At 48.0% G+C, this 26,029-nt stretch overlaps 8 protein-coding genes across 10 annotated transcripts; 3 read left to right on the top strand and 5 right to left on the bottom strand.

Moving 5' to 3' along the window:
- Nucleotides 1-613: 613 nt before the first annotated feature.
- LOC6503033 (E3 ubiquitin-protein ligase ariadne-1) lies at nt 614-7,002 on the bottom strand. 2 transcript variants are annotated; one of them, XM_014905802.3, is made up of 8 exons: nt 6,798-7,002; nt 5,597-6,166; nt 4,569-4,724; nt 4,449-4,505; nt 3,269-3,918; nt 3,086-3,209; nt 2,790-3,016; nt 614-2,726 (listed from the first exon to the last, which is right to left on the bottom strand). In XM_014905802.3, the coding sequence occupies exons 2-8, from the start codon at nt 5,813-5,815 to the stop codon at nt 2,645-2,647; spliced, it is 1,515 nt and encodes a 504-aa protein (XP_014761288.1). In that variant the 5' UTR covers nt 5,816-6,166; nt 6,798-7,002; the 3' UTR covers nt 614-2,644. The 2 variants fall into 2 exon arrangements, with proteins under 2 accessions (XP_014761288.1, XP_001963372.1); XM_001963336.4 differs by lacking the exon at nt 6,798-7,002 and having other exon boundaries at nt 5,597-6,291.
- Nucleotides 7,003-8,821: 1,819 nt separating this feature from the next.
- On the bottom strand, nt 8,822-10,777 carry LOC6503032 (transcription factor grauzone). The gene is made up of 3 exons (XM_001963337.4): nt 10,531-10,777; nt 9,603-10,462; nt 8,822-9,537 (listed from the first exon to the last, which is right to left on the bottom strand). The coding sequence occupies exons 1-3, from the start codon at nt 10,657-10,659 to the stop codon at nt 8,868-8,870; spliced, it is 1,659 nt and encodes a 552-aa protein (XP_001963373.1). The 5' UTR covers nt 10,660-10,777; the 3' UTR covers nt 8,822-8,867.
- A 153-nt stretch (nt 10,778-10,930) lies between these two features.
- Nucleotides 10,931-11,997, top strand: LOC6503072 (enhancer of yellow 2 transcription factor). 2 transcript variants are annotated; one of them, XM_014905812.3, is made up of 2 exons: nt 10,931-11,080; nt 11,143-11,997. In XM_014905812.3, coding segments are annotated over exons 1-2 (285 nt in total). In that variant the 5' UTR covers nt 10,931-11,079; the 3' UTR covers nt 11,427-11,997. The 2 variants fall into 2 exon arrangements, with proteins under 2 accessions (XP_014761298.1, XP_001963374.1); XM_001963338.3 differs by lacking the exon at nt 10,931-11,080 and having other exon boundaries at nt 11,087-11,997.
- Nucleotides 11,987-14,634, bottom strand: LOC6503031 (transcription factor grauzone). Its single transcript, XM_001963339.4, has 4 exons — nt 14,398-14,634; nt 13,212-14,317; nt 12,571-12,955; nt 11,987-12,508 (listed from the first exon to the last, which is right to left on the bottom strand). Exons 1-4 carry the CDS (start codon nt 14,524-14,526, stop codon nt 12,095-12,097), a joined length of 2,034 nt encoding a protein of 677 aa, XP_001963375.2. The 5' UTR covers nt 14,527-14,634; the 3' UTR covers nt 11,987-12,094.
- A 101-nt stretch (nt 14,635-14,735) lies between these two features.
- On the bottom strand, nt 14,736-15,817 carry LOC6503030 (receptor expression-enhancing protein 3-B). The gene has a single exon (XM_001963340.3). It carries the CDS (start codon nt 15,696-15,698, stop codon nt 14,895-14,897), a length of 804 nt encoding a protein of 267 aa, XP_001963376.1. The 5' UTR covers nt 15,699-15,817; the 3' UTR covers nt 14,736-14,894.
- A 121-nt stretch (nt 15,818-15,938) lies between these two features.
- On the top strand, nt 15,939-16,673 carry LOC6503073. The gene is made up of 2 exons (XM_001963341.4): nt 15,939-16,203; nt 16,258-16,673. The coding sequence occupies exons 1-2, from the start codon at nt 16,011-16,013 to the stop codon at nt 16,629-16,631; spliced, it is 567 nt and encodes a 188-aa protein (XP_001963377.1). The 5' UTR covers nt 15,939-16,010; the 3' UTR covers nt 16,632-16,673.
- Nucleotides 16,658-17,623, bottom strand: LOC6503029 (transmembrane protein 242). Its single transcript, XM_001963342.4, has 3 exons — nt 17,226-17,623; nt 16,926-17,167; nt 16,658-16,869 (listed from the first exon to the last, which is right to left on the bottom strand). The coding sequence occupies exons 1-3, from the start codon at nt 17,290-17,292 to the stop codon at nt 16,738-16,740; spliced, it is 441 nt and encodes a 146-aa protein (XP_001963378.1). The 5' UTR covers nt 17,293-17,623; the 3' UTR covers nt 16,658-16,737.
- A 58-nt stretch (nt 17,624-17,681) lies between these two features.
- On the top strand, nt 17,682-24,745 carry LOC6503074 (DNA-directed RNA polymerase II subunit RPB1). Its single transcript, XM_001963343.4, has 5 exons — nt 17,682-18,121; nt 18,387-20,630; nt 20,698-21,276; nt 21,345-23,010; nt 23,111-24,745. The coding sequence occupies exons 1-5, from the start codon at nt 18,041-18,043 to the stop codon at nt 24,208-24,210; spliced, it is 5,670 nt and encodes a 1,889-aa protein (XP_001963379.1). The 5' UTR covers nt 17,682-18,040; the 3' UTR covers nt 24,211-24,745.
- Nucleotides 24,746-26,029: the final 1,284 nt, after the last annotated feature.

The raw sequence follows: 26,029 nt of genomic DNA on the forward strand, positions 1-26,029 counted from the left end.
GGAACTAATCCCCGTCGATCTGCATCAAAGGATCTCTAAAATTCTCAATATTCAATTTTGCCCCTATTTTTGGCCCCAAAATCATGATGGTACCCCTTGGAAAAGTGCAATAAACGCTTTTCTTTCACTTTTTTGCGAATATCTTGACTGTTTCGCATCCGATTCAAAAACGGGGTACCATTTATGAATCAGGGAACTAATCCCCGTCGATCTGCATCAAAGGATCTAAAAAATTCTCAATATTTAATTTTGCCCCTATTTTTGGCCCCAAAATTATGATGGTACCCCTTGGAAAAGTGCAATAAACGCTTTTCTTTCACTATTTTGCGAATATCTTGACTGTTTCGCATCCGATTCAAAAACGGGGTACCATTTATTATTCAGGGAACTAATCCCCGTCGATCTGCATCAAAGGATCTCAAAAATTCTCAATATTCAATTTTGCTCCTATTTTTGGCCCCAAAATCATGATGGTACCCCTTGATACCAGTAATGGAATAATTGGATTAATGGAATAATTTTAATTTAAAGCCCAAAATTATGCAGTTTTTTTTAGAGAATAAAAATCAGGTATGTATGCTTCTTATTGATAAAAAAAATAACAAACTCGATAGATGTTTTTAAATTTTTATTTTCACTAATTCTTGCAACATTTCATCTTTAATTATACATACATAGTTTCTCATAATTTTTTTATAGCTTTTCTTTAATATATGTATATATTTTTATTCCACATGATGGTTTTATTTTTATATCATTTTTTTGTTTCGCTTTTTTTTGTGTTTTTGCTTTGTTTATTTTTATTTCTTTCAATTTGAACAACTTTAAACTTTTTACATCAATTTAATTTCAATGAGTTTTCACTTAGTTTTTGTTTATAAATATAATTTTGTTTTGTTTCTGTTTTTTTAAGAATATAGAGAATGCTGAAAACGGAAAACTTGGTAAAAGGACCCAACGCCTTCAAAGCGGGGCGTGGCGAGTCGAGTTTGGGTGTGTGTGTGTGTGTGGAGAGTGTGTTGTGGGTGTGTGGTGTAATATTTTTTTGTTCATTTTTTTAGCATTTTTTTTTTAGTTTTTAGGGAAACCATGGACAAAACTGTTCTCTTATGTACAACGATCGGCCGCCTATGCGAATAACTATACATTTCTGATGCCCAGCGGCACATACATCATATTCCGTACATATCGAGCGTGTGTGTATCTATGTTTATATATATATATATATATATATGTATGTATATCTCAGAGTGTCGGCGTGTTAGCGACGGGAGGAAGAGAGAGCAGGATGCACTGGTAGGTTTAGAAGAATATTTAGAATGGTTTAATAGAATATTTCTCCCGTCGAAATATCGGCTAGCTTCTTCGATCGAATGGCAAACAATTCCGTTTCATATGCTAAGCATGATTTAATTAATTTCCTTAACTGATTAATCAAAAAAAAAATAATAAAGAGAACATGAATGAAATCTTTTTACCTAAAAATGTGGAAGAAATAAAACTGGGACTGATAAATAAATATAAAATTTTCAAAGTTAAAAGAAGGCATTTTCGTAAAAAAAAGCTTGAAACTTGAAGCTAAGCCATTGGATAGTGGATAGGATTCAGTTGAAAGGACGAGAAGGAGAGTTGGAGGAGCTGGGCAAGTGTGCTTAGCTTAATGCGTACTTGTTCTTGGTTTTCTTGGCTTTTTTCTTTCACATATACTTTAGGGCCTATTGTGGGTTTCTTGATTTCATTTTCACTAATTTCTGATAACATGAAGATCTTGTTTGCAATCGGTTAACATCAAATAAGTTTTTAACTGTTGATTAATTACTATAAATATATATATATATAATTTTATATATATATTATATATGCTGCTTCTGTAGCTGCTTCTGTTGATCCTTGTTGTGACTTGTGGCTGTGGGTGGTGTGTGTAGTGTGGTGTGTGCGAGAGTCCTTCTGTTCCTTCCTTCTACTGCTTCTACTGTTGCTGTTGCCTCTCTCGTAGACGAAGAGAAAAAATCGTAAACATATATGTCTATATATATATATACTCCTCGCATACATATACATTCATATTTTGTATATATTACCATTTAATATAGATGCCTTACGTGTTTCACATATATTTTGAAATGTTTCTTTTCATTTATTGCAACTTTTGTTTGTGGGACTTGATCTCTGGATCTCTGGGTTCCCTTATTTTAAATTTTTATTTCTTTTATTTCAACTTCCAACTTTTTTCTTGTATATATGTAGATGCCGCTCCTTTTATCCTTTTTTGTTTATCCTGGTTTCTTTGCCATTCAGTAGCTGCTGCCTTATGCTTAACTTCTTCGGCTTCTAGTTTCGGTTTTTGTTTGTTTGTTTTTTTTTTTTTTTTGGATCGGGTGGGAGATGCGTTTTCTTTGCGTTTCTTTTTTTTAAATGTGCGTGTGTTGTGCATGCTCAATGGTGTTTATGGGTGTAGGTGTAGGGCGTGTGGGCGTGGGGGCGTATGGGCGTAAATAGTGTGAAAGTGGACGTGGCTTTTGTGGGCGTTTAGTTGCACTACACTCCTCTGACTCATCGCACACCGAGTGCTATTCCTTTCCGTCCTCCTGGTCTCCTGGTCTGCCGCTCTCAGCCTAACTTAGTTATCCAGCCATGACTCGCGTCATTCTGTATAATCCCACCAGTCCGTATCGTAGCCCTCGTGTACATGTTTTAGCAGAACAGAGCAGCGTTTTTCACAATACCTATTAAAAATAAATATTTAATTATTAATTATAAACAATTAAAGTGTGTTAGCGAGAGAGTACCTGTATTTATCTTGCACTTTCTGCTTAATATCAGCCAAATTTTCGGATGTAATATCACGTTCCAAATACTCGGACAACGTCTCGGTTGCCGACTCCAAATCCTTTTGATTATCCTCGAATATCATGGATTGATTGTTTTTCTTCAAATAGTACGCGAACACGTACGTGTACATCAGAGTCTGGCGACATCTGCATAAAATGTCGACAGCCTTTTTCAGAAATTGCACCTAATTACGAACAAGAAATTAGCAGGGAATTAGTTAAGTGTCCTTGGAGATAGTGAACTAAAGGACTACCTCAATCCAGGACATGTTGTGCTGCTGCATCTCTTCCATCTTCTGCTTCACGGATGCGTATAATTTGTTCTCAAACTTCATCGACTGCATGTGGTTCATGTAGCGATTGTAATAGTGAAGGTATCTGAAGTTGAAACCAGAAAGGTTAAAGGTCAGCGTGTGTATAAATAATAGATAAGTTACCTGGCCAGCGAGGAGCGCAACTTCTCCTGGGCATCGCGGGCCGACTTGGCCTCATCCTCGTCATACCGATTGCAGTTGTACCAGGAGGAACCGTGCGGCTCCCAGGTACTGAGACAGACCCAGCAGAACTCGTACTTGCAGTTCTGATTCTTGCAGACCATGTGGTTGCAGCCGCCGTCCTTCTCGATGGTCACACTGCACTTGGGACACTCTTTGGTATTGGCCGCAATCCAGTTGGATGTCTCCGAATCGTCGTCGCACTTCTTGATCCACTTCTTCAGCCAACGGCATCGCACCGGATCGTGCCAGTTCTCGCCGCACGCAAAGCAGAACACATGGCCGCACTTGCACAGGACACGGCGGGACTCCGCATAGGGCACCTTAACAGCATAGGTGCAGTCGACGGACGGACACCAGCGCAGCAGCTGGTTGCACTCCACGAAGCTGTTGGTTATCAACTGTTGGTATTTAACCCGGACCCGGGCGTCCTGGACCAGCTTGGTGACGGTCACATCGTCCACCAGGATATCACAGCCGTGCGCCGCGCACGATATGGTCTGGCCCAGACCCTCAGCAACGATCTTCGTTGTCAGATACTCGCGCCAGCAGCTCAGGCAGAACCTGTGTGCGCACTCCAAACCGGTCATTGACTGAAAAACACGATTATTTCGATTAGTTTTGAAATTAAATCTTTTGGGGGGAATAGAATGAATAGTTCCAAAAGTTTATAAGTGGTTACTCTATCCATACTATTCCCCCCAAGATAACAGAAGAACAAACAATAGAAAGCTCTCATCAACACTTCCTGATGAGTCATAATAGGTTTTGATAAAAAAAAGCCATTTAGAGCTATTGTTTTAAGAGACCAAGACCTCAAAGACTAGACCCTAAAATTGCAGTTCATGGATGACACTCCCTAGTTTTCGATCAGCACTCTCATAGAGTCTACAACGCATCGGGAATTATAAATCACACAGGTAAATAATTGATAATTACTGGACAATAAAATAATTCCGATTGATAAACATTGCGACTAATCGGGGTCTCTCAGAAGACCGAAAATGGAGTCAATAAGCAGCATTTTGATAAGGAAATGAGTATTGTTTTATAGATTAAGAGGTCTCTGGTCCCTGGTCACTGGTCAGTGGTCCCTTGGTCACTGGTCCCCGGTTCCACTTACATCTGGCGGGAGCAGAGAGAAGCATATTTCGCACTCTTCGCACTGACTTCGCGTGGTCTGCAATGAAAAAGAGTTTCGGATTAGTATCCATAAGTGGGATATCCTTAAAGGATGTCCTACCTTTTGTCTGATAGCTTCGGGTGCCTTGTTGAAGGGATTTATGACGTGTGCGTCTTTGAAGAACTCCTCGATGTTGCCGTCAAAGTACTTCTCCAGCAGCTTCTCCCTATCCCACTTGAACTGATTCAGCAGTATCCGCATGATGGGTGTGGGTAGCTGCCAAAAAAAAACAAGAAAAAAGAATAAGAAATCAGTTAAGAGAAGTGGTAGTGGACCAGTGGCATTGGTCTTGGAATGCATTCCAAGGGGAAAGTGGGGTGGCCTGCATCCTAATTGGCCTCGAAGTCAATGCCAAATCATTAGCGATCAGCGCCCGAAGATGCTGGCAGACTAGTTGCCGATTTTAGGGTGGACCAGATGCGGATAGATGGCAGAAGATGCGGATGTGGATGCGGATATGGGAAGATCTTTAAAAAATAATAAGAACTATTTTCACTTTTTTTCTGCACACTATTTCACCTTTTTTTATTATTTATTTATTATTTAATTTATAAATTTTTTTAAATGAAAAATAACTATTATTTCCAGTTATATTTTTTTTATCTATCGATGACCTATATTCGGAAGTTGTTTTAAAAAAATAGTGAGAACGAAAGCTCTCTTCTGGAAAAGTGAAAGCAGGACCTGTGGGATTATCCGCTGCTGACGCGGATGCGAATACGGATACAGATACGGATACGGATACGGATGCGGATATGGGATCTGAAACGAGGCGACCTTGTGTACCGTTTTCCCTGGCAGCCAGCAACGGATGACCTTCACTTTATCCGAGATCCCAGGCAAAGCGGTGGGATGGCTTTCGGTTGGGTTGGGGTAGGGTGGGTGTCAGTGGGTGGTGCAAGAGGTGCAAGAGTGACGATGATGGTGGTGGTGGTGGTGGTGGTGGTGCACGAGATATACACAAACATGCACTTGCATGCACGAATAAGGGGGGCAAAGGAGAAAAGGAAAAGGGGAGCATATAGAGGCACATTTTCCGAATTATTTTATATTTTACAATTTTTTTTTTTTTTGGAAATATTATTTACCTTCAGCACCAGATTGACATCGTCGATTATCTCCCGCTGGTGTTGCACAATCTCATCGGTGGTGAGCACCTTGTACTGGTAATCATCCGCGTCCAGCTGGCGCTCCGCTGAGCTGGGCAGGTCCACCTCCATGCCGAAGTCATCGTCGCCATCATCGCCCGAGGACACGTTGCCCGAGTCGACGTTGTCGCAGAAATCGTTGTCGTTATCCGAGTCCATTTGGGCTATTGGCTGGCTCCTATATATGCTATTGGTTTGGGTGCTGCTCCTCCTCTTTGTTTTCCTTTCTCAGCTCAGGTTCTTTCCAACTTCTTCACCCTTCGCCACCACCTCCGCTGCTCGCCACTACTGCTCACTTCTGCTCACTGCTCACTGCTGCTGCTGCTGCTGCTGCTCCACTGCTCGTTGCTGCTGCTGCTGCTGCGTCGTTTTTCGTCTCTTTTGTTTACGTTTTTATTTGATTTCTTTTTGTTGTTGTTCTTGTCTACTATGAATTTTGCACCAATTGCACTTAAACTAAAGCCTGGCCACTTCCTAAATCTTATTTGCTGCTGCTGCTGCCTATCGTGGCTGTTTGTTGGGGTAAAGGCAAAGAAATACACAGATGTGAGTCGTTTTTTTTCCTTCTCAATATGACAAGAGACATGTAGCTATCTCCGAGCGAACGGTCACACGGCAGGGCGACAGGGTCACACTAGCCAGTGGCAAACTGCTGATTTAACAGCTGAATGTTAACTAACAGTGCACACAATTAACCCTCTAGTGCTTCATTTTATCATTTAATTGTTTTTATTTTTCTTTTGTTCTTTACTTTATGCTGGGAAGTCCCGAAATTTAACTTACTGTCTATCAGCTTTTATGATTATGTTTATGGCACTCAAATCTGCTTGCCAATAGTGCAATTTAACAACAGTTATCAGAATTTAAAAGAAAAAAATATACAAAAATGGTATTGACAGCTCAATAACAAAATTATTGGCTTGCTACTAATTCTGATTAAAAATAAATACTAATTTTTATACTATTTAGTTGAAAAATTTTCAACTAAATTTTTCAAACACATACATATATCAACAAAACACATATATATAATTTTTATAACCACAAAATACTTTCGGGCACTAGAGGGTTAAGCAGATGGCACCATTATGTTTTCAAGGCAAAGCTTATATCTTTTTGTTGTTGACTTTTTTTTACGCACTTGCCACGGAAATTAGCATAAGCTATGCGATCTCGCGTTCGAAACACTTGACGACGAGTTCGGTTGCATGACGGCCTCCAGTTTTCCAAATTTAGTTACACGAGCAATTTAAAATATTCATTTCGAAAAAAAACACTTGTATTCGCATTCGAGTGACCGTAATTTTTGCTTTGACCTTTTTAAAGCTTTTAGCTCTACTTTTTTTGTCGAGCTTTGGAACACTATTTATTTTCGAGTTTGGAAACACTTTTCGTGCTGTCGAGCTTGTCGAGAACACCAAACAGTGGCAACGCTGGCTGAAAACGAAACTCACCTTTTCCCCACATTCGCCCGCGTGGACAGGGCTGAGAAAGCACCTTTTGAATATCGATTGTTTGGCGCCAAACAAAATGGCGTCAGAGCTCCAAATGATTAAAGCCCTGATTGATTCATCAGAGCTCCGGAATGATTAAAACACAAATTTCGTTGAGGTCTGTTTATTTGAATGTACATTTGATAACTATTTCAAAGATCATGACTGCTTTCTCGCTCTAAATCGCCAACAGCCGTCTCACTCCGATCGAATCCTTCGGGAAAGCGAAAGAGATCGCCAATGTCTATCTGTCTCGCTCGAATTGAAGACGCTTTTGTGTTTTTTGTTTATTGAGAATGTTTCGTATAACGTTGCATGCGTCATACGAAAAAAAATCAATACTTTTGTTTGGTTGCTGGTTAAGGCGCGTAAAACATTACCATTTTATATACTATATGTATATATTTTTGCAACATTTTGCATGCCTTTCAAGACTTTATATTTTCATATCGGCTTGTAAAACGTTGCGTCTTGTTGGTATATTGTTTTCTTTGCTTTTTTTTTTTTCTTTGTTTGTTTTCACAGCACGACATCCGTGTCATACCAGAAAACATTTCAATGATTTTCAATCAATCTTATTTTTCTCACTATCCGTAAGACGAATAAAATTTATCATTTTGATTGAGAGAAAGCCATTGCGGCGCGATACTCTATCTTTTCTAAGCGCTCAAAATATTATTTTTCTTCGAAGATCGGTTCGAACGAGTTTGTTTTTTTTTTTTTTTTTTTGGCGCTAAATGTTCGAACCTATCTTCAAAGAGACAACACTTCCGACCTTACCAGTTAGACGGCCGTTGGAAAAACCCTAGAAGAAAATAAAGTTTCAGATTAGCAACGTGTCCAGAAGTGGTCACCAACACACACACACACGCGCGCAGGAAAGAATGAAAAATATTTTTGGGAGCAATTCCCAGAAGAAAAAAAAATGATTCTAGGAAGCCTAGGAAACACTGGAGGTCAAATGCACTCACATGACGCTGATTTGAGACTGAAAGGAAAACGAGGAGGAGGGTATTATTAATAGGTGAAGCCACCATTTTGTTTGTCGCACACACACACACATGGATACACACCCGTCCATGTGCTTGCAAACGAAAGACGATTGCATTCCTTACTTACCATGACGATAGCGACTGTACCACGGTATAAGAACTTTTCAAAGACCCTACTTTCACTCCCTCATGGCTAAAATTATTGTTGAGAACAACGAAAAATGTGGAAAACTAATGAAAAAGTAATTTTGCGAGCGCCAATTGATGCGTAACCAGTGTGTATGTATACCAGAAACTTAAAACCTCGGTTGTGTGTGTGTTTGTTGGACAAAGAAAAATAGATTTTCCAATTTTACAAAGGAAAAACTAAAAATTTTCCAAAAGTTGCACCAAAAATGCTTGTGTACCTATTCTTCTGAAGTTAACTAACTATTAACGTCTACTCTCTTTTGGCGGACAGTCGTAAGATCTAGAGAGGGTGGTTCTTCTATAAACATCGATTACTCCACTTATTGATACTTCCTTAAAAACATCGATATCCCTTCATCTCTAGTAAGATCGTTAGAAAGTAGTGTTGGAAAGTTGGAAAAATTAGAGATGGACACTGTTAGCAGTTTAAAAGCCATAAGGGGAAGCGCCAAAATTTTAAATATTTGTGTAGGCCCAAATAATAGTCTTAGTTTTAAAAAAAAATCCCCAAACGATTTATTCAGTTTTTGGAATTCTTCAGTCGTTTACCCCACTCCCTCCCAAAGTCCCCATTCCCATTGCCATGCCCATGTCCATGTCCATCTCCTTCCCGCCTCCGGAGGAAGCCAGGACCCCCAGGAGTAGCTCGCCCTTGTCTTTTCGCTTGCTGGGCCGCACCTTCTTCTGTTGCTGCAGGGCAGCCACCTGGGCAGCGTGCATCTGGCGGCGGTGCTTGTGCATGTTGCCCGAGTTCTTGAAAGTCCGTTCGCAGAAGGCGCACTCGTACAGATCCTGGCCCGTATGGGTGGCTGTGTGCTCCTCCAGGCCCCGACTGCTCTTGAACTCCTTGCCGCAGTGGGAGCACTTGTGGTACTCCTTCGGATGGTGGTAACGAATGTGCGCGGCCAACTTTGCTCGCGAATCCTTGACCAGCCCGCACTGCTCACACTTCCATTGGCGGAGCGAGGCGGCATCCAGATGCATGTACATGTGCTTGCGCAGGCTGTTCTCGTCGCTCAGCCACGTCTGGCACTCTTGGCACTGCACCTCCGGCAGCTGGGAGCCCTCCCGATGCACCGTCCGCTTGTGCACCAATAGATTCTGTTTCGTCTTGAACTTGGAGCCGCACGAGTCACATATGAAGGGCACAAAGCTGGGGTCGTGGGTGCGACGCATGTGTAGCCGCAGATCCACGGCGGTGCGGAAGCTAATTGAGGAGAAGTTCAAGGATTACTTTCATTCAAAACCAGGACTTGGAAATGTGAAACCTACGATCTGTCGCAGTGCTTGCACTGCTCCTTGCGCTCCTGCTGGTGTACCCGGGCGTGAATGGTGAGCAGAAACTGTTTGGAGAACCTCTTGGAGCACTTGTCGCAGGCAAAGACACAGGCCTCCTCGTTGGAGTGGAAGCGGAGCATGTGAACGTCGTAGCTTATCCGGCTCACCAGCTGCTTGGAGCAGATCTTGCACCTGAAGTAGTCCGGATCGTTGTGCATGCGCAGGTGGTCGACGTAGAGAGCCCGTTTCTTGTAGCGCCGCTGGCAGCACACCACATATCCCTGGGACTGGTGGTGGTTGCGGAAGTGACGCTTCAGTTCCGCAAAGTTCTGAAATTGGCCGTCGTCACTGCCGCAGAGGTTGCACTCCAAGCGCCCATGACTCGCAATGTAGCTGTCCATTTCGTGACTGCTGCTGGTGCGGCTCTCCGGGTCCACTGCTGGATCTGTTTCTTGCTCCTCATCCTCGTCTCCGTCCTCATCCTCCTCCACTACATGCCTCTTGGGCTTGACCTTGCTCTTAACTGATCTTGTCTTTGGAGCAGAGCGCGGACGCATGCTGCGCCGTATTGGAGATGGCAGGCGCACTTTTCTCGTCGCCTGGCTGCTGCTGGCATCCACATCGATCTCGTTGAACTCCTCGTTGTCGGGCCCCGCCGGACTAACGTCGATCTCTGGCTCGCACAGGATCTGCGCCTTGGTGTCGTCGTCCTCGTCCTCGGAGAAGGGCTCCTGCTTCAGCTGCGGCAGGCCCAGCTGCTTCTTCATCACCATCGAGCAGAACTGTTCGAAATCGGCCAACTGTTGCCAGCACTGGGTGCAAAGGCACTTGGACACCGCGTCATTGGGCAGGAGCTGTGGGAATCGAGATGGTTGTGAACATCTGTGCAACGGAATGCCTGGCATCGCTTGCCATCACTTACCACCATCTGCAGGTGCTTCTCAATCAGCCCGGCCAAGTTGGTGGAGGCTCCAGCGAAGTCGGCAGCTTCGTCCTGGTCGAAGATCGGCACACTGTGCTCCGCCTCGTCCAGACACAGGCGGCATATCATTTTTCATATGTATGGCTAAGGCAGGGCGAGCAATTAATTAAATTAATTCTTGGGCAAATAATTCAGTTTGTGAGAGGTCGCGCCAGAGTTGCCAGATGGCGCATGGAATTCAATCTGACCCGACAGAGATGGCACATAAAGTACAAAATTGTGCAAAAAAATTAAATTAAAAATAAAGCCATCTTAAAAACATGAGTAATACTTAAAAAAGAATTATTTGCGTTGGATTTATATTTATTTTTTAAACAAAAACATCACTGGTTGTTCAGTAATCTAGCTATAAAGAGCTAAACTTTCAAGCCAAAAAAGTAGCAGACGTGACAGCAACAAAAATCCGCGAGAAAAAGAGGGAGGGCAGACCGAGTCTCTGTGGGACGCAAAGAGGAAGAGGAAGCTGAAGCCGCTAACCAGAAAACTAGAAGTAACATAATTATAGTTTAAGTTTTTGGCTCACCAAGCTCAGCATGACCGTTTCCAACACAGTGGACCAATACACAGTGCTCAGCGGGGACCGCTCCAAGATCAAGGACCTGCTGTGCAACCGGCTAACCGAGTGCGGATGGCGGGACGAGGTGCGTCTGCTGTGCAGGACCATTCTGCTGGAGAAGGGCACCGGCAACAGCTTCACCGTCGAGCAGCTCATCACCGAGGTGACGCCCAAGGCGCGCACCCTGGTCCCCGATGCCGTCAAAAAGGAACTCCTGATGAAAATCCGCACCATCCTCACCGAGAACGAGAGCGAGATCGAGGATGCGGAGGAGCCCTAGGAACAGTCCGGGATCAGCTTGTTTTTAATCCACCACCCCCCTCCCCCCACAGCAAGCTAATATTAACATTAATTAATTAGGTTTATCGGTACGAAGTCATGCTTGGAGGTTAACGCTCGGATGAGGGATATTCTTGGACTCAACTAGGGCCAGGAGGTGTTGCTATATACACGGAGCAGAAGAGTTTGCGTAGAGAGTTTAGGCAATGCCGTTCCTCCATTAGCCTTTCTTTTAGAAACTATTTAGACAAAAAAAAAGCCAAACAATTCTCTTATTTTAAACATTTTTAAACTCCTTATACACTCTATTATTTTTATACATTTTTTTATGAAACATTTATTCCTCCGATCGTCATGGAACTCGTGTCATTGGCTAACGATTATATACGAAAACAATAATAAACCAATTTATGATTATTTTGCACGATTCTGATCCAATTAGACGTAGGTAACCAACTCGATCCATAACGAAACTCGATCTGCCTGTAAGCATTTTGCCTTTTTGTATACAAATATTCTTAAAACTAAGCGAGTAAAGTCCGGAGGAGCTGCCATCAAACGTTTTACAATAATTACTGATGTTTATTTGTACGCTTTTACACATAAATCATGAACGAACACACGAACACTGACGAGGACGAGGACGAACGATGCTATATATATGTAGATTCAGTCGGGAGTGGGGCACACGGAACTGTTGCTGGCAAAGTCGAACGCCTCCGGATCGGGTATTTCAATGAGGGTCTTCGGCACCACCACGTTCAGTTGCGGGGCCACCATACTGGGCAGCATATTCCCAGTTACCGGGACGGAGACGGGGACAGCTCCGGCTTGTACTACCGGAGCGGATCCTAGCCCCACACCCAACCCAACTGGCGGTGGAATCATTTGCTGGACTTGAGCGGACGCGGATGCGGATGCCGCAATGGCCGCAATACTGCTGCTCGGTTGGGTGTACTTGCGAACCCACTCGTTCGGGTGCATCTTCTTCTTGTGGTTGTGCATGTTGGCGTGGGACTTGAAGGTGCGCGTGCAGAACTGGCACTGGTACAAGTCGATGCCAGTGTGGGTGGCCATGTGCTCCTGCAGGAAGAGAATTATTTAACTATTTTTGAGTGAAAGAGAGGATTGGGGAGAGTGCTTACAGAGAGTGCCCGGGGCAGCTTGAACTCTTTGTCGCAGAGAGTGCACTTGTGCCGCTTGGCGGAGTGGTGGTACCGCATGTGGCTGCTGAGTGCGGCACGGGATGACTTCTCTGCGTTGCAGAGGAGGCATCTGTACTTAGTGTCGCCGTCGCGATCATCGTGGCGAGCCAGATGCTTGCGCAGGCTCCGCTCGTCCCGCAGCCAGCGGCCGCACAGGGTACACTGCACCTCCGCCACTGGCCCGTCCGGATGCAGGGCCTTCTTGTGGATGAGAAAGTTCGCCTTCGATCGGAAATGTGTGCCGCAAATGTCGCAGATGATGGGCGTGAAGTCCGCAGCATGCATGCGCTTCACATGAGCGCTCAGCTCGAACTTGGTGCGGAATCTGAAATAATTCAATCGAATTAATATTTTTAAACTTAAACATAGGAAGAACATCAGGTTATGCGTGAAATGAAAGCCAGTTAGCGAAGGAGTAAGGATACAAGACACTTTTAAACAGATATTACGAACATGGAACAAAAACCCCACCTGATTGCAGAACAAATCAATATTTACGTTCAACCAGTGACCAGATAACTTTACAAACCGATACAATAATACTATACGGGATCAGGGGCAGGGGCAGATTTCCCACTCACGTCTTGCCGCAGGTGTCGCACACCTCGGGCCGTTCGGTGCCTTTGTGGCCCTTGAGATGCATGGTCAGCAGGAATTTCTTGGCGAAGCGCGCCTCGCAGATGGCGCACTGATGGACCAACTCCTGCTGCTGGGAGTGGAAGCGCAGCATGTGCATCACCTGGCTGTTCCGGTTGAGGAAGTTCTTGCGACAGCTCTGACAGCTGAAATACTGCGGATCCTTGTGGCAGTGCAAGTGGTCCACGTAGAGAGTTCGCTTCTTGTAGCGATTGTTGCAGCACTTAACATAGCCGGTGCAGTCGTGCTCCACGCGAAAGTGGCGCTTGAGATCGTTGAAGTCCTCCAGCGGTGCGGCGCACAGGGCGCAATCGAGCTTTACGTTCGCAGCTATGTAGTCGTCCATCTCCTTGATGCTGCTGCGCTTTACGGGCGCCTCCTCCCCATCCTCATCGCCGTTTGTTCGCTTCTTTTTCGTTGCCGACTTCGGCCGACCACGTTTGGCGCTGGGCGTGGCCTTCTCCTCCACCTCCTCGGATGAATCGTCCTCGTCGTCGTGCTCCTGTTCGTCCTTTTCCTCCGGCGAGTCGCCGCCACTGGTGCGCTTCAGTTCCCGCATTCGTGCTCGAGATTCTCGCAGCGATAGCTCTGAAATGTTGCTCTTGGCCTGCTGCTGCTGCTTACGTTTTTCGTATTTTCGTTTTATTATCTGCTGGGTCTGCTGCAGGGGCGTTTTCCGGGGTCTGCCGCGCGGCCGTGGCTTCACCGGATCAGGCACCGGCTCCGGTTCCGTATCGCAGTCCGGCTCAAACTCCGGATCGAAGGTGTCGTCGCCGCAGTCACTGCCATCGGCCATGGCGTCAATCACCGGCTCGCACAGTATGTGATCCTTGATGTCGTCGCCCTCGAAGCTCACTTTCGGCTCGATGGGCGACTCCGTGTTCCAAACGACCAAGGCTGGCTCCGGCATGTCGGGTAGCTCCGGCAGTTCTGTCTTCAGTTGCAGGGAGCGCTGCTTGTCGGCCACCATCGTGCAGAAGCGCTCGATGTCCGCCAGCTGCTGCCAGCAGCTATTGCACAGGCACGTGGACACCGCATCATTGGCTGCCACCTAGAAAGGAGGTGGCACGTAAATTTAATAAAAAGCTGGGCTTTCCGTGGAGCATCCTCCGCCCCCTCCCAACAACTTACCACCAACTGCAGGTGCCGCTCGATCAGCTCGGCCAGCTGCCGGAGCGCTGGCTGCACCACCACCGACTCCTGCTCCCCAAATATGGGCACCCCGTGCTCAGCATCCTCCAGACAGAGTCGGCATATCATTATAAAATAAAGACACAATTGCAATTGGATAAATGCAAGCTGCAGCAGCTGTTTTTGAGTCGTTGCTGAGTTGTTGCCAAGGGCGTTGCCGGATCGCCGGCAGCAACAAACTGCCACCTTGCGGAAAGAAAATACCTCTAAAGTTTCTGTTTGGCGGGGAAGTCCCTTAAAATTAAATTAAATTTAGTTTTATGAAATAAAATATTGAATTTAGAGAAATGGATTTTGTTTATTGCATTTTATGATTGCTACACGTGAACGAAAGACTACTATTGGAATCACAAATTTGGGATACATGCTTCAACAGATCAAACTGATATGGATCGATATTCCGCCGGAAAAAATTGTCGCACCAAGCAGGTTAATGATTATATTGAATGGTGATATTGAACTCCGACTGAAACCATATACTGATCGTAATCTGTCATAAGATCTGGATCCTCCACGTCCAGCGACGGTTGGCGTTTGGGCTTCGGCGGGGTTTGGGGCTTATCCTTTGTTCGGAGGTTGCGATTGCGTTCGTGGTAGAGCAACAGATCCGACTCGGACTCGTTCAACAGATCATCATCGTTTAGCCCTAGAGTGCTGTCCCTGTCTTCAGAATTTGTTTGGGATTCCTCCTCCAACGAGTTGTTGTTGTTGTGGTTTCCAGACGGCATACGCTTCTCATCGATCCGTCGCTGGGCAATCACTTTGTTCACAATATCCTCGATGCTGGGCGTGATTTGGAGGGTAGAGCGATTGCTCCGTGTCAGGAAGCAGCTATCGGCAACAGCCATGAATTGGCCCAGAATAGAGCCCACCAGCTGGCCCAGGAAATCACTGCCTGTTAGAGTTGCGTGGGTTAGAGCCTGGTCGATACAGCTCTCGTTGCTGCTGAAGAAGGAGCGCAGGAACTCTTCGTAGATGATCTGGTTTCCAGCGCCAAGGGACGGCAGGAGCCAGCAGAGGAACACCAGCTTGATCTCGTCCAGGAAGGGCACAAACGGGGCCAACCCGCAGGACAGAAAGTCGAATATCAGGAAGACTCCGTAGACGATCCAATAAGACATCCAAATGCGCATGTCCTCGTCATTGCGCCGCTGCCCGTTCAGGATCTTGTAGGAGGCGAATGCCGGATAAAGACAGCCCACTACCAACGAAAGAAGTCGCACCACGTTCGAATAGATCATTGTTTAAATTTTGGGACAAATATAAAAATTTGGAATGCGATTTTTTAAAGTGATGGATTTCTATTTCGGTCTAGTCTGAACAATAATCTGCTGTGTAATGAATGGAGTTGCTTCACTGAATTAAAAAATGTAAACATCTCAAGGAAAACGTGATTCTCATTTGTTTTATAAATGATTTAATATTTTTTTGAAAATCAGTTTTTTTTCAAGTAAAAAAAAAATAAGTGGCATCTCTGTTGACAGTGTTGAAAAACTTCATCAGGAGAGACTTCCCAGCACTTATCTCTGGATGTTGTGTTGGAATTTGAAAAAATGGACGCGCAGGATAAAACAAATAATGTAAGCAATTCGGATCCTGAAAGAGCCAACGTCAGCAGTGCAAACAAATCCTGGGCCGAAACCTCTGCCGTCGACTTCAACGATTTAACGGAACAGCTAGAAAAAACGCTAGCCTGTAACCAGGAATCCAGAAGGAGGAGTGTCTTCAATCACAATGTGGCTAACTGTAAGGATTCTGGAAACTAACTAAAGTATGTCCTTGACGCTTATTGTTTTACAGTTAGTGAGGCACTATCAAAGGTGGACGAGTTCGAGAACTACAAGAAGCAGGAGCTGCAGAAGCAGCAAAACTTTATCAACTATGTGCTGCAGGCGGCGGATAACTTGAAGCACCTTCCACCCGAATATCCTCGTCCCGAACCCAGCGAGGAGCATCAGCGCTATCTCAAGGAGGGTCCTAACACGGAGAACTTTATGCGTGGATCTGTGGAGTTCATGAAGAACGCCAACAGCTATCTAAGAGAGATGACCGAGGCCCTGGAGTTACAAGCATCGATCTCCGAGCTGAGCCAGTGCTCTTTGGACGATCTGGCCAGCAAGGTCATCCACCAGAACCTAGCGAAGACATCAAAGAATAGTCATACAATAAAATAAATGTTACTCTCCGAAAAACAGCGCAGTTTGTAGTCAAGATAACAAGTGTTGTATATATTTTTTAGTCTAGCAAGGTATACGATCTAAAGTAGGTTGAGCTGCACATTCATTCCTTATTCCAGGCCGCCAAGTACTTCATGAGGTCCGTAAGACTCTCAAAGTCGGTCCGGCTGGTGGCTGGCTCGTCCTTGGTGATGCGCGGCAAGGAGTTGCCCATTTTCATACGAAACTCCTGGAACTGCAAGTGACAGGACATTAATAAAAGTGAGAAAATATTCTTGAAATACAACGCACATCTTTCGCTCCGCTCAGTTTCCAGAACCCATAACAAAAGGCGCCGGTGCCAAGCACGGCGTACAGTGTCCCCCAGCCCAGAGCACGCATTGCTAGTGTGGTCCCTTCATCCATTAGGATGATACCTTGCCGGGTGCCAGCCTGCTGTAGCACCTTGCTGTCGGCCTTCTTCGCTGTGGCCAGGGTTTTCGAGAATCCAAACAGGGCCGACACGCCGCCCACCAGACCTAGAAAGGCAGCGGCTGAGGGAGAAATGGAAACTTTTAATGCTGAATTAATGAAGAACATCACAACTCTCACCTTGAATGCGAAACTTGCGCTGCTTTTCGGCTGCCACCGGATCCACGCTGGAGCCAGCGTCGCTCATTGTAGCACCCCGGCGATCCTTCTGCTTTTGCGACTCGGACTCCGGAGTCCGGATTATTGGCGTAATTCCCACGGAATTACGGAAAATCGGACCGGAACAGCTGATTACTTGACCGTTTTTTGACCGGCTAAGGAATTGGCAGCACTGTTTTTAGGGTTGCCCTATATTTGGCTCTTGTAAAACAGAAAAATCTAGCTTGCATGAAAGTATGTCTGTTGAATGCACTAGAATTTTCTACTTTTTAACTAATTAACTATTTATTTTCAAAATAATTACAAAAATATAAGCAAATTTTAAAGACAAGGCACGCCGTGTTTGTGAGCTTAGTGTGACCACACTATAAAATCCATATGCGATAGTTTGTCCGAACAAAGGTTCATCGATTTAAATGTTGGTAGTAATCGATAACTCGATGTAAGTAAATCTAAATACAACCCCGTTTTCTGGTCGGCGTTGTTCGCGGTCTTCAAGCTAGGAAAAACGCGAAATTCGTGGCCAGTGTCCACCAGCCGCCGAATTAGTTGCAAGCCCCCAATGCAGGGCCGTTGATTGTTTACGTTGCACTTGTTGTTGTCACCCCCACGAGTTGTGCCAGTCTCCTTTTCTCGCTTTTTGCAAGCCGAGCCGCACGCGTGCCCCGAGCATAGTGAAAAGGTGAAAAGCGTGACGAGGCAGCAACAGTACCAGCTGGAGCAAGGCACCCACTAGTTGTGTTGTGGGCCACCACCACCAGTAGTACTCAGTCGCGATGAGCACCACCACGGACTCGAAGGCGCCCCTGCGCCAGGTGAAGCGCGTACAGTTTGGCATTTTGTCACCTGATGAAATCGTAAGTGCGGCTCTCGGTTCGGAGAAACCCACGACGCCATATTGAAAAATAATTCCATCCCAGCATCGGCATTCAATATTGCAATGTTTATTTTATCAAATTTCTATTAATTTTTAATGTTTATGATTCGATCGATGGGTGGGTGGATGCGGATGTGGTGGGTTTCTCATGAATTTGAAGGTTATGAAGGACTAGGACTAGGACTGGGACCTGGTCTAGTGGATTTCTTCTACTGATATCCTTGTTATCCTCTGACTCCTTGCAGCGCCGCATGTCCGTCACCGAGGGCGGCGTCCAGTTCGCCGAGACCATGGAGGGCGGCCGGCCCAAGCTGGGCGGCCTCATGGATCCCCGACAGGGCGTCATCGATCGAACCTCCCGCTGTCAGACGTGCGCCGGCAACATGACCGAATGCCCCGGCCACTTTGGACACATCGACCTGGCCAAGCCGGTCTTTCACATTGGCTTCATCACAAAGACAATCAAGATCCTGCGCTGCGTGTGCTTCTACTGCTCCAAGATGCTCGTCTCGCCGCACAATCCCAAGATCAAGGAGATCGTCATGAAGTCCAAGGGTCAGCCGCGCAAGCGCCTCGCCTACGTCTATGACCTGTGCAAGGGCAAGACCATTTGCGAGGGCGGCGAGGACATGGACCTGACCAAGGAGAACCAGCAACCGGATCCGAACAAGAAGCCCGGTCACGGTGGCTGCGGTCACTACCAGCCGTCCATTCGGCGCACTGGGCTCGATCTCACCGCCGAGTGGAAGCATCCTAACGAGGATTCGCAGGAGAAGAAGATTGTGGTGTCGGCGGAGCGGGTGTGGGAGATCCTCAAGCACATCACCGACGAGGAGTGCTTCATACTGGGCATGGACCCGAAGTACGCCCGTCCCGATTGGATGATTGTCACAGTGCTGCCCGTTCCGCCGCTGGCAGTGCGTCCGGCGGTCGTGATGTTCGGCGCCGCCAAGAACCAGGACGATTTGACGCACAAGCTCTCGGACATCATCAAGGCGAACAACGAGCTGCGCAAGAACGAGGCCAGCGGTGCGGCGGCCCACGTCATCCAGGAGAACATCAAGATGCTGCAGTTCCACGTGGCCACCCTGGTGGACAACGACATGCCCGGCATGCCGCGGGCCATGCAGAAGTCCGGCAAGCCGCTGAAGGCCATCAAGGCCCGGTTGAAGGGCAAGGAGGGCCGCATCCGTGGCAACTTGATGGGCAAGCGTGTGGACTTCTCCGCCCGTACTGTCATTACTCCGGATCCCAATCTGCGCATCGACCAGGTGGGTGTGCCGCGCTCCATCGCCCAGAATCTGACCTTCCCCGAGCTGGTGACGCCCTTCAACATCGATCGCATGCAGGAGCTGGTGCGGCGCGGCAACTCCCAGTACCCGGGCGCCAAGTACATCGTCCGGGACAACGGCGAGCGCATCGATCTTCGCTTCCATCCCAAGTCCTCGGACCTGCATCTGCAGTGCGGCTACAAGGTGGAGCGGCATCTGCGCGACGACGACCTGGTCATCTTCAACCGGCAGCCGACGCTGCACAAGATGAGTATGATGGGGCACAGGGTGAAGGTGCTGCCCTGGTCCACCTTCCGCATGAACCTGTCGTGCACATCGCCCTACAACGCCGATTTCGACGGCGACGAGATGAACCTGCACGTGCCCCAGTCGATGGAGACGCGCGCCGAGGTGGAGAACATCCACATCACGCCCCGGCAGATCATCACGCCGCAGGCCAACAAGCCCGTCATGGGCATTGTGCAGGACACCCTGACCGCCGTCCGGAAAATGACCAAGCGCGATGTCTTCATCACGCGGGAGCAGATGATGAACCTGCTCATGTTCCTGCCCACTTGGGACGGCAAGATGCCCCAGCCGTGCATCCTCAAGCCGCGTCCCCTGTGGACCGGCAAGCAGATATTCTCCCTGATCATCCCCGGCAACGTGAACATGATCCGCACCCATTCGACACATCCCGACGAGGAGGACGACGGCCCCTACAAGTGGATCTCGCCCGGCGACACCAAGGTAATGGTGGAGCACGGCGAACTGATCATGGGCATTCTCTGCAAGAAGACGCTGGGTACCTCGGCCGGCTCCCTGCTCCATATCTGTTTCCTGGAGCTGGGACACGACATTGCCGGGCGGTTCTACGGCAACATCCAGACGGTGATCAACAACTGGCTGCTGCTGGAGGGCCACAGCATCGGTATCGGTGACACCATTGCCGATCCGCAGACCTACAACGAGATCCAGTGCGCCATCAAGAAGGCCAAGGACGACGTGATAAACGTCATCCAGAAGGCCCACAACATGGAGCTGGAGCCGACGCCCGGCAACACCCTGCGTCAGACCTTCGAGAACAAGGTGAACCGCATCCTGAACGATGCTCGTGACAAGACCGGCGGCTCCGCCAAGAAGTCCCTCACCGAGTACAACAATCTGAAGGCCATGGTGGTGTCTGGTTCGAAGGGATCCAACATTAACATCTCACAGGTGGGTTAGCAGGATAACTCTACATTCTGATACTCTAATGGTGACTAAATCTTCCACTCCATTCCAGGTTATTGCTTGTGTGGGCCAGCAGAACGTCGAGGGTAAGCGGATTCCGTATGGGTTCCGCAAGCGCACCCTGCCCCACTTCATCAAGGACGATTACGGTCCCGAGTCGCGCGGCTTCGTGGAGAACTCGTATCTGGCCGGGCTGACGCCCTCGGAGTTCTACTTCCACGCCATGGGCGGTCGCGAGGGTCTCATCGATACGGCCGTGAAGACCGCCGAAACCGGTTACATCCAGCGTCGTCTGATAAAGGCCATGGAGTCGGTGATGGTCAACTACGACGGCACAGTCCGTAACTCGGTCGGCCAGCTCATCCAGCTGCGTTACGGCGAGGACGGGCTCTGCGGCGAGCTGGTCGAGTTCCAGAACATGCCGACGGTGAAGCTCTCGAACAAGTCGTTCGAGAAGCGCTTCAAGTTCGACTGGAGCAACGAGCGCTACATGCGCAAGGTGTTCACCGACGACGTCATCAAGGAGATGACCGACAGCAGCGATGCCATCCAGGAGCTGGAAGCTGAGTGGGATCGCCTGGTCACCGATCGCGACAGTTTGCGGCAAATCTTCCCCAACGGTGACTCCAAGGTGGGTACTCCCAGTGACCTCCCATGGTATCTGATTCATTTCTGACTCTCTGGCTCCTTGCTCTTTAGGTGGTACTGCCCTGCAATCTGCAGAGGATGATCTGGAACGTGCAGAAGATATTCCACATCAACAAGCGCCTGCCCACGGACCTCTCGCCGATGCGCGTCATCAAGGGCGTCAAGGGCTTGCTGGAGCGGTGCGTGATCGTGACCGGAAACGACCGGATCTCGAAGCAGGCCAACGAGAACGCCACTCTGCTGTTCCAGTGCCTCATCCGGTCGACGCTCTGCACCAAGTACGTGTCGGAGGAGTTCCGGCTGTCGACGGAGGCCTTCGAATGGTTGATCGGAGAAATCGAGACCCGTTTCCAGCAGGCCCAGGCCAATCCCGGCGAGATGGTGGGCGCCCTCGCCGCCCAGAGTTTGGGCGAACCGGCCACCCAGATGACACTGAACACCTTCCATTTCGCTGGTGTGTCGTCGAAGAACGTGACCCTGGGTGTGCCGCGTCTCAAGGAGATCATCAACATATCCAAGAAGCCCAAGGCTCCCTCACTGACGGTCTTCCTCACGGGCGGAGCGGCCCGCGATGCGGAGAAGGCGAAGAATGTGCTGTGCCGGCTGGAGCATACCACGCTGCGCAAGGTGACGGCCAACACGGCCATCTACTACGATCCGGATCCGAAGCGGACGGTGATCTCGGAGGATCAGGAGTTCGTGAACGTCTACTACGAGATGCCCGACTTTGATCCGACGCGCATCTCGCCCTGGCTGCTCCGCATCGAGCTGGACCGCAAGCGCATGACGGACAAGAAGCTGACGATGGAACAGATCGCCGAGAAGATCAACGTCGGCTTCGGCGAGGATCTCAACTGCATCTTCAACGACGACAATGCGGACAAGCTGGTGCTGCGCATCCGGATCATGAACAACGAGGAGAACAAGTTCCAGGACGAGGACGAGGCCGTCGACAAGATGGAGGACGACATGTTCCTGCGCTGCATCGAGGCGAACATGCTCTCGGACATGACGCTGCAGGGCATCGAGGCCATCGGCAAGGTGTACATGCATCTGCCCCAGACGGACAGCAAGAAGCGCATCGTGATCACCGAGACGGGCGAGTTCAAGGCCATCGGCGAGTGGCTGCTCGAGACGGACGGCACATCGATGATGAAGGTGCTGTCGGAGCGGGACGTCGATCCCATACGGACCTCGTCGAACGACATCTGCGAGATATTCCAGGTGCTGGGCATCGAGGCGGTGCGCAAGTCCGTCGAGAAGGAGATGAACGCCGTGCTGCAGTTCTACGGCCTGTACGTGAACTACCGCCACCTGGCCCTGCTCTGCGACGTGATGACGGCCAAGGGCCATCTGATGGCCATCACTCGGCACGGCATCAACAGGCAGGACACCGGCGCCCTTATGCGTTGCTCCTTCGAGGAGACTGTCGACGTGCTGATGGATGCCGCCGCCCACGCCGAAACCGATCCGATGCGTGGCGTCTCCGAGAACATTATCATGGGCCAGCTGCCGAAGATGGGCACTGGCTGCTTCGACCTGCTCCTCGACGCCGAGAAGTGCCGCTTCGGCATCGAGATCCCCAACACGCTGGGCAGTAGCATGCTGGGCGGCGCCGCCATGTTCATTGGCGGCGGCTCCACGCCGAGCATGACGCCTCCGATGACGCCGTGGGTGAACTGCAACACGCCGCGCTACTTCTCGCCTCCGGGCCATGGTGAGTCCTCCGGGCTGGATGAGACACCTCCTCCAGCTGTCTCTTTCTATTTCGTGAAAGAAACTAAATATATTTTTTATTTTTTACTTTTCCATGGCAGTGAGCGCTATGACACCTGGTGGACCCAGTTTCTCGCCCTCGGCCGCCTCGGATGCCTCCGGAATGTCGCCCAGCTGGTCGCCGGCCCATCCGGGCTCCTCGCCCAGCTCGCCGGGCCCCTCGATGTCGCCGTACTTCCCGGCCTCGCCCAGCGTCTCGCCCTCGTACTCCCCGACCAGTCCGAACTACACGGCCTCCTCGCCGGGCGGAGCATCTCCGAACTACTCGCCCTCGAGCCCCAACTACTCGCCGACATCGCCGCTGTACGCCACGACGAGTCCGCGCTACGCCTCCACCACGCCCAACTTCAATCCGCAGTCGACTGGCTACTCGCCGTCGTCGTCGGGCTACTCGCCCACGTCGCCGGTCTACTCGCCCACGTCGAACTACCAGTCGAGTCCCTCGTTCGCGGGCAGCGGCAGCAACATGTACTCGCCGGGCAACGCCTACTCGCCCAGCTCGTCCAACTACTCGCCCAACTCGCCTTCCTACTCGCCGACATCGCCTTCGTATTCGCCTTCGAGTCCCTCCTACTCGCCCACATCGCCCTGCTACTCGCCGACGTCGCCCTCGTACTCCCCGACCAGCCCCAACTACACGCCCGTCACCCCATCCTACTCCCCGACCAGCCCCAACTACTCGGCCTCGCCCCACTACTCGCCGGCCTCACCGGCCTACTCGCAGACCGGCGTCAAGTACTCGCCCACATCGCCGACGTACTCGCCGCCATCGCCCTCGTACGACGGATCACCGGGATCGCCCCAATACACGCCTGGATCGCCGCAGTACTCCCCGGCCTCGCCCAAGTACTCGCCCACATCGCCGCTGTACTCGCCCAGCTCCCCCCAGCACTCGCCGTCGAACCAGTACAGCCCCACCGGGTCCACGTACTCGGCCACCAGTCCAAGGTATTCGCCGAACATGTCCATCTATTCGCCCAGCAGCACCAAGTACTCGCCCACATCGCCCACTTACACGCCCACGGCCCGCAACTACTCGCCTACATCGCCGATGTACTCGCCGACGGCGCCATCCCACTACAGTCCCACGAGTCCCGCGTACTCGCCCAGCAGTCCCACGTTCGAGGAGAGCGACGATTGAAGTTGAAAGCCTCCCAGGACGCAGGAGGAGGAGGAGGAGGAGGAGGACGATCCACGATGATATCGCGTCCCGAACTCTAGGTTATAAGCTAAATAAGACATAAAGCTATACACTTATCCCGCAATGGATGTATTTTTTTATGTTTCCCCCCCGAATTATATATTTTATTTCGAGTTGGTGCTGGGGAGGAGTTGTCCTGCTGATGGATGGACCAATCCCCGCCAGCACCTGGCATTGAGCAGCAAACACTATTATGCGAACGTACATATGATGCATCCAATGTGTACTTAGGTAGCTCTTAAAACAACCCACAATTTTGTAACTCTTAGTTTTTTTTTCGCCCTTCAAGCAAAATGTTATCGCCCACTTCTGTAGAATGGAGTCTGGAGTCCGCCGGCGGTAATTATCGCGACCGCCTGGCCTATATCTTTATATCTTATATATATAATTATACATTTTTATGACCAAACCCCCTAAAATCAACAACAAAAAAAAAAACGTAGAAAATATTTAATAAAAAACCCAAAAAAAGTAATGCTTCGAATTTTGATATTTTTTTTTAGATTGGGATTTTAAATGGGAAGTTAAGATGGTATGGGCTCTATGGGATATAGGTATCTGATCACTAAGTGGAATACCCACATATATCTATTGGAATATTTATATCTTGGCCGATTTCGAGCCGATTCTCAAGCAAAATATTGCCTTAAACGGTTTGAGGATCGATTTTTTAAATTCTAAAAATCATATAGTCTTCTGATCTTATATTAAAAGTCATACAATATCTTACCATATTATAAATAATGAAAAAATAATAATTTTATCATTATTTCAACGGTTTGAGAATCGATTTTTTAAATTCTAAAAATCAGAATCTATATAAATTTTATATAAGGAGTCATGCAATATTATATATAACAAGAAAGGAAAGCTAACTTCGGGCGGAGCCGAAGTTGATATACCCTTGCAGTTCAGTCGCAGTCCGCTAGGTGGCGCCACGCATCTTATATTATTAAATATATAGCGGATCGTATATAGTCGGCCGATCCTTATGAAATTTGGCATATTGAATTATTTTGCCCAAAGAGTAATCTGTACCAAGTCCCATCTTTGTAACTTAAAAAACACCAAAGTTAAGCCAATTCCGATCGTTCTATGACAGCTATAGGATATAGTCGGCCGATCCTTATGAAATTTTGTACATAAGATATTTTGGTCAAATATAACATGTGTGAAAAGTCCCAATCCTCTAACTTAAAAAACACCAAAGTTATGCCATTTCCGATCAATCAGTTATATGGCAGCTATAGGATATAGTCGACCGATCCCGGCCGTTCCGACTTATATACTGCCTGCAAAGGAAAGAAGGGTGTGTGCAAAGTTTCAACTCGATAGCTTTAAAACTGAGAGACTAGTTTGCGTAGAAACGGACAGACGGACAGACGGACAGACGGACAGACGGACAGACGGACAGACGGACATGCTCATATCGACTCAGGAGGTGATCCTGATCAAGAATATATATACTTTATAGGGTCGGAGATGTCTCCTTCACTGCGTTGCACACTTTTGACCAAAATTATAATACCCTCTGCAAGGGTATAATAAATATTATAAATAATGAAAAATAATGATTATGATCATTATTTATTAAACAAATAAACAAATAAAAATTAAGATTTAAAAATGAATAGTGACTTGGAATTTGTAGATTATAATCTATATAAATATATTCTATATTTATATATAATGTATTTATTATATAATCTATATAATTATAATAGGATAATTATCCTTCAAGAATAAAATATATATAGCT

The sequence above is a fragment of the Drosophila ananassae genome, chromosome XL, assembly GCF_017639315.1.
Source record: "Drosophila ananassae strain 14024-0371.13 chromosome XL, ASM1763931v2, whole genome shotgun sequence".
In the NCBI taxonomy this organism is placed as follows: domain Eukaryota; kingdom Metazoa; phylum Arthropoda; class Insecta; order Diptera; family Drosophilidae; genus Drosophila; species Drosophila ananassae.

What these genes read in the sequence shown, in the direction of transcription:
- LOC6503033 (XM_014905802.3), bottom strand. Translation starts at nt 5,815, where the DNA reads ATGGACTCGGATAACGACAACGATTTCTGCGACAACGTCGACTCGGGC. An exon ending in TTGCGCTCCTCGCTGGCCAG is followed by an intron (nt 3,210 to 3,268) that starts GTAACTTATCTA and finishes TTTCAACTTCAG; the next exon opens with ATACCTTCACTATTACAATC. An exon ending in ACAACATGTCCTGGATTGAG is followed by an intron (nt 3,017 to 3,085) that starts GTAGTCCTTTAG and finishes GTTCGTAATTAG; the next exon opens with GTGCAATTTCTGAAAAAGGC.
- LOC6503032 (XM_001963337.4), bottom strand. Translation starts at nt 10,659, where the DNA reads ATGATATGCCGCCTGTGTCTGGACGAGGCGGAGCACAGTGTGCCGATC. An exon ending in AGAAGCACCTGCAGATGGTG is followed by an intron (nt 10,463 to 10,530) that starts GTAAGTGATGGC and finishes CGATTCCCACAG; the next exon opens with CTCCTGCCCAATGACGCGGT. An exon ending in TGCAAGCACTGCGACAGATC is followed by an intron (nt 9,538 to 9,602) that starts GTAGGTTTCACA and finishes CTCCTCAATTAG; the next exon opens with CTTCCGCACCGCCGTGGATC.
- LOC6503072 (XM_001963338.3), top strand. Translation starts at nt 11,124, where the DNA reads ATGACCGTTTCCAACACAGTGGACCAATACACAGTGCTCAGCGGGGAC.
- LOC6503031 (XM_001963339.4), bottom strand. Translation starts at nt 14,526, where the DNA reads ATGATATGCCGACTCTGTCTGGAGGATGCTGAGCACGGGGTGCCCATA. An exon ending in AGCGGCACCTGCAGTTGGTG is followed by an intron (nt 14,318 to 14,397) that starts GTAAGTTGTTGG and finishes CCTCCTTTCTAG; the next exon opens with GTGGCAGCCAATGATGCGGT. An exon ending in AGCTGCCCCGGGCACTCTCT is followed by an intron (nt 12,509 to 12,570) that starts GTAAGCACTCTC and finishes CTCTTCCTGCAG; the next exon opens with GAGCACATGGCCACCCACAC.
- LOC6503030 (XM_001963340.3), bottom strand. Translation starts at nt 15,698, where the DNA reads ATGATCTATTCGAACGTGGTGCGACTTCTTTCGTTGGTAGTGGGCTGT.
- LOC6503073 (XM_001963341.4), top strand. Translation starts at nt 16,011, where the DNA reads ATGGACGCGCAGGATAAAACAAATAATGTAAGCAATTCGGATCCTGAA. An exon ending in CAATCACAATGTGGCTAACT is followed by an intron (nt 16,204 to 16,257) that starts GTAAGGATTCTG and finishes ATTGTTTTACAG; the next exon opens with TTAGTGAGGCACTATCAAAG.
- LOC6503029 (XM_001963342.4), bottom strand. Translation starts at nt 17,292, where the DNA reads ATGAGCGACGCTGGCTCCAGCGTGGATCCGGTGGCAGCCGAAAAGCAG. An exon ending in GCGCAAGTTTCGCATTCAAG is followed by an intron (nt 17,168 to 17,225) that starts GTGAGAGTTGTG and finishes TTTCTCCCTCAG; the next exon opens with CCGCTGCCTTTCTAGGTCTG. An exon ending in AACTGAGCGGAGCGAAAGAT is followed by an intron (nt 16,870 to 16,925) that starts GTGCGTTGTATT and finishes TGTCACTTGCAG; the next exon opens with TTCCAGGAGTTTCGTATGAA.
- LOC6503074 (XM_001963343.4), top strand. Translation starts at nt 18,041, where the DNA reads ATGAGCACCACCACGGACTCGAAGGCGCCCCTGCGCCAGGTGAAGCGC. An exon ending in TTTTGTCACCTGATGAAATC is followed by an intron (nt 18,122 to 18,386) that starts GTAAGTGCGGCT and finishes GACTCCTTGCAG; the next exon opens with CGCCGCATGTCCGTCACCGA. An exon ending in TCCCCAACGGTGACTCCAAG is followed by an intron (nt 21,277 to 21,344) that starts GTGGGTACTCCC and finishes CTTGCTCTTTAG; the next exon opens with GTGGTACTGCCCTGCAATCT.